Source organism: Penaeus vannamei, chromosome 42 (genome assembly GCF_042767895.1).
Source record: "Penaeus vannamei isolate JL-2024 chromosome 42, ASM4276789v1, whole genome shotgun sequence".
NCBI classification, from domain to species: Eukaryota; Metazoa; Arthropoda; class Malacostraca; order Decapoda; family Penaeidae; genus Penaeus; species Penaeus vannamei.
This window is the reverse complement of record NC_091590.1, coordinates 9,197,388-9,204,887: the sequence shown is the minus strand read 5'-3', so window position 1 is coordinate 9,204,887 and position 7,500 is coordinate 9,197,388. Positions and strand designations below refer to the sequence as shown.

At 36.4% G+C, this 7,500-nt stretch overlaps 1 protein-coding gene across 1 annotated transcript in view; it reads right to left on the bottom strand.

The window, feature by feature from the left end:
- The window catches only part of LOC113800698 (probable serine/threonine-protein kinase clkA), a 3,608-nt gene extending 1,050 nt beyond the window's left edge, over positions 1-2,558 (bottom strand). Inside the window, exons 1-3 of the mRNA XM_070118435.1 lie at positions 2,443-2,558; positions 1,334-1,872; positions 1-840 (exon numbers count right to left, since the gene is read on the bottom strand). The exon at positions 1-840 is cut by the window's left edge and continues 1,050 nt beyond it. Coding sequence (XP_069974536.1) covers positions 1-840; positions 1,334-1,872; positions 2,443-2,476 — 1,413 coding nt within the window. The 5' untranslated portion in view covers positions 2,477-2,558. The remainder of the gene's footprint in view (positions 841-1,333; positions 1,873-2,442) is intronic.
- Between the last annotated feature and the right edge of the window lie 4,942 nt (positions 2,559-7,500).

Genomic DNA, 7,500 nt, shown 5'->3' with positions numbered 1-7,500 from the left:
GTTGCCGTTGGTGTATCCATTTCCGTTACCATTCCCGTTGCCGTTGGTGTATCCATTTCCGTTACCATTACCGTTGCCGTTGGTGTATCCATTTCCGTTACCATTACCGTTGCCGTTGGTGTATCCATTTCCATTACCATTAGTGTATCCATTTCCGTTACCATTAGTGTATCCATTTCCGTTACCATTACCGTTGGTATATCCATTTCCGTTACCATTACCGTTGGTGTATCCATTTCCGTTACCATTACCATTGCCGTTGGTATATCCATTTCCGTTACCATTACCGTTGCCGTTGGTATATCCATTTCCGTTGCCGTTGGTATTTCCATTTCCGTTACCATTACCGTTGCCGTTGGTATATCCATTTCCGTTACCATTACCGTTGCCGTTGGTATATCCATTTCCGTTACCATTCCCGTTGCCGTTGGTGTATCCATTTCCGTTACCATTACCGTTGCCGTTGGTGTATCCATTTCCGTTACCATTACCGTTGCCGTTGGTGTATCCATTTCCGTTGGTATATCCATTTCCGTTACCATTACGGTTGGTATATCTATTTCCGTTACCATTACCGTTGGTATATCCATTTCCGTTACCATTACTGTTGCCGTTGGTATATCCATTTCCGTTACCATTACCGTTGGTGTAACCGTTGCCATTCGTGAACCCATTTCCGTTGATATTACCAATCTCAGCATTCAATTCGTAGAACTGTTCAGCCGTGGAACAGTCAAAGTTGTACCACCAATCGCACACGAAGTATTGCTGATTAAACACTGTGCCGTTGGGACAAAGGAACGAGTCGATCCTGCCTCCTGCCTGACAGATGTGGAACACCTGAAATGCATCAATTTTGACTTAGATTTGTTTCATGGATAGAGGCAGGTAGATTAATTGAAAGCAATGAGGTTCATTGACCTCAGAACACAAACATACAGTGTTTGGAAATTTCACTGAAATACATGTCATTACCATCACAATAATATGAATCAACGAAATATGTGTAGGGATACTTTAGAATCTATCAAAATATTTGTTTTACGAATATCTTTGGTAACTCAGCAATGACGATTTTAACTGTAGGGATAACAATGTGTGTGTGTGTGTGTTTAGAACGTTATTGAACATGAATGTAAATCAAATTAATTTCTCTCGATACATCTGTACGTGGCTCTGTTCAAGCCACGCCCTACTCTATTCCTGCTTTATACATGCACTTGGAAACACCAAGGGAAAAACCTGAAGTAGAAAACCGTATTAGAACGATCCCTTCCTATTTATCTCGTTTCTTTTGAACTAAGGTTTCTTTTAGACAGGACCTGGCACTCACCTGGCAGCCGGCCTCGGGAGCAGTGTCGGCGTAATATCCAGGCAGTTGGCCGTTGCAGGAGAAGCCGGTGGCGGGGACGAAGGCCAGGATGGGGTAGTCCACACCTGGGACGCCTCCGCCGCCAATGGCATCGGCCAGAGCTCGGAAGGGATCCACAACGCCATTGGCGTACACGGTCACTCCATTTCCGTTCTGATATCCTCCGTTCACACCGTTTCCATTAGTATATACCCCATTCCCATTTGCACCATTTCCATTAACATATACTCCATTACCATTTGCACCATTTCCATTAACATAAACTCCATTACCATTTGCACCATTTCCATTTCCATTTTCATTCACACCATAACCGTTGGTGTATCCGCCATTGCCGTTTCCATTTCCGAATGCTCCATTGCCATTGCCCCTATTACCATTTCCATTACCATTCCTGTATACGCCATTTCCATTGCCGTTGAGTGTATTCCCGTTACCGTTGCCATTTCCATTTAAAGGTGGCAAGTAATTTGCTTCTGCCAGGCATATTCCGACGAGAGCTGCAAAGAAGGATGACAAGAGTCAGATGCACATAAGTGCACACAAGCACCACGTTTCATTTTAAACAGAGATGTATATAGACATAAATATAGATTTAACAATGAAATACATACAGGAACAAAGAATATCAATATAGCCAACAGGCATTCACACACTTATATATATATATATATATATATATATATATATATATATATATATATATATATATATATAGTATACACGTTTATATATATATACATATATATACATAGAGATGTATATATATGCACACCCACACACAAACACACAGACATATATGTATGTGTGTGTGCATACATATGCATAAATGCATACATATAAGTATGTATGTATACACTTGTATATGTATATATATATATATATATATATATATATATATATATATATATATATATACGAATATAAACAAAAAAATACATGTATACTTATATATGTATACATATAAAAGTATATCTATGTATATTTATTTATACAGACCCGTGTGTATACGTATATATATATATATATATATATATATATATATATATATATATATATATATTTCTTACCGACTAACGAAATAGCGGATATAACGGAAGTCATTTCAGATTATCCCAGAATCGTTTCCCGACAGTGAGAGGAACAGACGGTGAGGAGAGAAGCGAGACGTGGAAGCGCACTGACGACTGTGCTTTTTTTTTTTTTTTTTTTTTTTATTATTAATTTACTACTCCGAAAGAGCTGGAGTAGTCCGGGTTTCGCTTAAGCCACCCGGTAATAGGTCTTTTATTTTAGGTTTTATTTTCTTAAGTAAGTTAAGTGATTACAATTTCTATTTTATAGTGTTAATTGTTACATTTGATTATCTGGGAGGAGGTGTTTTGCATAACTGTGCTTGGAGCCCCGCTTTATATAGCTGCTCTTCGCTTTCCTCGACACGCTCGGGTCAAGGCAATTACTGAGAGACTGATCAAGCAATGTGTAATACGATAGTATGGATTTTATGCTAAATGTGTTTGTGTGTGTATATATATATATATATATATATATATATATATATATATATATATATATATATATATATATGTGTGTGTGTGTGTGTGTGTGTGTGTGTGTGTGTGTGTGTGTGTGTGTGTGTGTGTGTGTGTGTGTGTGTATGCAATTATGTATGTATATACATATATCTATGTATGCATAAATGTTCATGAAAAAAATGTGTGTTGGGACAAACATATATATATGCATATATATTTTTGTATATACATATACATACATCTAGAAAAATATTTAACTTTGATTTATACATTTATATATATATATATATATATATATATATATATATATATATATATATATAGAGAGAGAGAGAGAGAGAGAGAGAGAGAGAGAGAGAGAGAGAGAGAGAGAGAGAGCGAGAGAGAGAGAGATTCATATATATATATACTTATGTATGTATATATAAACATATATAAGTGTGCATAGAGATGTGTGTGTGTGTATGTATGTATGTATGTATGTATATATATATATATATATATATATATATATATATATATATATATATATATATATATATATATATGAATGTAAGTATATATGTAAATGTATATGTGTTTATCTTTATGTATAAATGTGTATATATATATCTGTATATACAAATATGTGTGTGTATGTATATATGTACATATACATGTGTGTGTGTCTGCGTAAATGCATATAGACACCTACAAATATTAATCTATATCTGAATACCTATGTAGCTATTTATTTGTCCATCTACATATAGATTTTTGTGTGTGAGTATATATATAAATATATACACACATGCGTCTGTGTGTATAATATATATATATATATATATATATATATATATATATATATATATATATATATATATATATATATATATATATACATATATATTTATTTATCTATTTATTTATATACATATATATATGTGCCTTTGTATACACGCACACACACAAACACACACACACACACACACACACACACACACACACACACACACACACACACACACACACACATATATATATATATATATATATATATATATATATATATATATATATATATATGCATACATACATACATATACACACGTTTATACTGTAGTCTAGCATGTAAGGTCCAGCTGGACTTCCATATACCAGATTTTACGCTAAATAGACAAGTCTTCTTAAAATCTAGAATTAACTGGAATGGTGTCTACCATGCTTTTAATAGCATTATTTGGCGAAATGTTTCCAATGTTCCTTGTCCTTTTAAAGCTTTTAATTTGTTAATGTTGACATCATAACGAAGTTTGTACCCAGCAAAATCTCGTACACATGTTAAAGCATGGTTTAATGAACGGTGTCACCAGGCTTATAGGGACAAACAATCTCTGGTCTGCTAACCGTACTCGTCTTTGTTGGGAGAATTATGTTACCATGCGAAATACAGTAACCAATCTTTATGAGGCTAAAGCTGAACTGGCGCTTTGGTAATGTTACCCCTATTCCCAAGGGCCCACTACAGTCCTCACCTACTGAATATAGGCCCATTTCAATTTCATCAATTTTATCCAAGGTTTTTGAACGTTTGCTGGTCAAACGTTTTTCTGTACATTTGAGACCGTTTCTTCCAGAGACTCAGTTTGGTTTTAGAAAGGAACTCGGCTGCAATGATGCACTGCTTATGTTGGTGCATGAAATGCAGTCTGCTTTAGATAAGGGTCATGAGTCAAGAATTGTCTCGCTGGATTTTAGTGCAGCTTTTGACACTGTTAATCACAAGGGTTTAATTTTTAAGTTACAGTCTTTTGGTGTAGGTGGTTAAGTTTTAAGTATTTTAACTGAATTCTTAACTGGTAGGCAGCAGCGTGTTGATGGTAGTTTTAGCTCGTATTCTCATGTATCTTCTGGGGTTCCTCAGGGTAGTGTTCTTGGGCCTTTGCTCTTTATCTTGTAAACAAGCGATATGTGGTCTGGCATTACTAATAAAATGTTGGCATATGCTCATGATACTTCTCTTTATGCTGATATTCCTTCTCACTGTCCCACTGTAGACCTGATGATGATTCAATTGTGGTGCTCTCGGTGGGGCATGAAATTAAATCCTACTAAGTCTAAAGAAATGATTGTGAGTCGGTCTCGAACGCAGTTGCCTCAGCATCCAAGTCTGCTGATTAATGGAGTCTTAATCACTTCGGTGGATAACTTTAAGCTCTTAGGTGTAACCTTTGATTCTAAGCTTACAATTGAATTACATATTAGGAATATGGCCCCGGCAATTTCATCAAAGTTAGGCCTCATTCGCAAGTGCAAGACAATCTATGAAGATGGCAACATTACACGTAGGTGCTTCTTTTCTTTTATTCTGGCTCATTTTGAGTATTGTTCTTCTGCGTGGTTATCTGCTGCAGACTCACACTTAAGACTGCTTGATCGTTCTTTTAATTCCATTAAATTTCTCCTGTCTGACTTAAATTTGGACATTGGACATCGTAGAGTTATTGGGGCTCTTTCAGTTTTATACAAGATTGTAACCGATAATTCACATCCCCTCTATAAGTTTTTATCTGATTTTTATCAACCTGCAAGAATTACCAGAAGTTCTATGACCCTCAATTCAATGACATTTGATGTAAGTTGTCCTATGACCCTTAATTCAATGACATTTGATGTGAGTCGATCGTCTACAAGTCAGTTTTCTAAATGCTTTTTTAATGCTATTTGTAGACTTTGGAATGGATTGCCTTCAGAGATTGTTACTTCTTCGACTCTTGATAAATTTAAAACGTTAGCTAACATGTTTTTCTTGCGTAATTATCTGACTTTCATTTATTCATTCTTTCTTAGCTGTATCTTGACCTGCACTGACACCTTTGGTGGTATAAATCTCGATTTTTTCAGTGTGGCTCATTATATAGTTTAATATAATAATATATATATATATATATATATATATATGTGTGTGTGTGTGTGTGTGTGTATGTGTGTGTGTGTGTGTGTGTGTGTGTGTGTGTGTGTGTGTGTGTGTGTGTGTGTGTGTGTGTGTGTGTATAAATATGAATATATAAATATATAAATATATATATAAAATATATATGTATATATATATATATGTATATATATATATATATATATATATATATATATATATATATATATATATATATGAAAGATGGAATAATGCATTACCGCATTTTTATCATGAACATTATAACCTCTCCGAACGGGATTCGATCCCTCGCCGCCAATGCACGTAAATGCAAGACGGCCGCTCTACCACTCGTACACGACCCACTAAAAAGAGTGAGAAACTAAGAGCTTACCAGCATCCATAGAGGTTACCTACCTACTCATACATGAGTAAGGATAGCGAAGTTTCACACTCACTCCCCGTGGACACTCGGTATTTTTTGACAAAGTAGGACAAATCCCAAATCAGATAACCTGAGGTGCATTCTATGAAAGATGGAATAATGCATTGCCGCATTTTTATCATGAACATTATAACCTCTCCGAACGGGATTCGATCCCACGGCACCAATGCACGTGAATGCAAGACGGCCGCTCTACCACGGCAGGTTGTGGAGCCCAACGTCCACCAGTTCATTTATATATCTTTATATACACACGTGTGTATATATAAACATGTATATACATACATACATACATACATACATACATATATATATATATATATATATATATATATATATATATATATATATATATATATTTATGTTTGTGTTTTAGTGTATGTGTGTGTACATATAGAGTTATATATGTACATATAAAATAGATATGTACGTGAGTGTAAATATATGTGTGTATGTGTGTTTATTTTGTATGCATGCGTCCATACCCCAGCATCTCCTCCCGGGGATCTATGACGCACCTTGCATCCTGGCCTGCCCAGTGTCTCCCTCCTCTTGACACCTCTCATGCTCCCCTTCGCCATTCTGAGTTTTGATCTTGATCCTGTTCGCTTGCGTTCAGCTTGATAACTTCCTCATGACACAGCCTTGTTATCAGATTTCCTGACATAGATGAACTCCAAACGTGTCCTCCACATCCGTGATCTCCAGTACCTGGATAGAAAGAGCAATATAATATGTCGCTCCTGTAATTGTACTACTCTCGTCATGGTCTCGACGTAGCGTCATCCAGGGCAAGGCGTACCTTTTATCACGACTCTTCATTTGCCTGATGTCATCCTCCCCTACACTGAGATCTATTCTCTCCGTCGCCCTCTTAACTGCAGGCTTATCCAATGCCAACTAAACACTGTACCTCCAAGGTAAGCACCCATGCTATTCCCTGTGTCTCCTGTAATAGATATTACTTTAGTGAGACAGTCGTGAGTCTCACTAAGCGTCAGTCTCAACATAAATACGGGGACAACAACAATGCACTCCTCTGCCATCAGTGGGACATAGGCCATCAGATGGATTGGTCAGCTGCGTATATCTTTCCTTCCGATGATATCCAAGTCCGCAGATTGGTGGAATCCTCCTTGATTCAGGCCTCTTTTACACGAGGCAACTAGTGTCCGACATCGGTGGCAGACACTAGTTGTGCCCTTGTGTGAAACAGGCCAGACACTGGTGTCCGCCT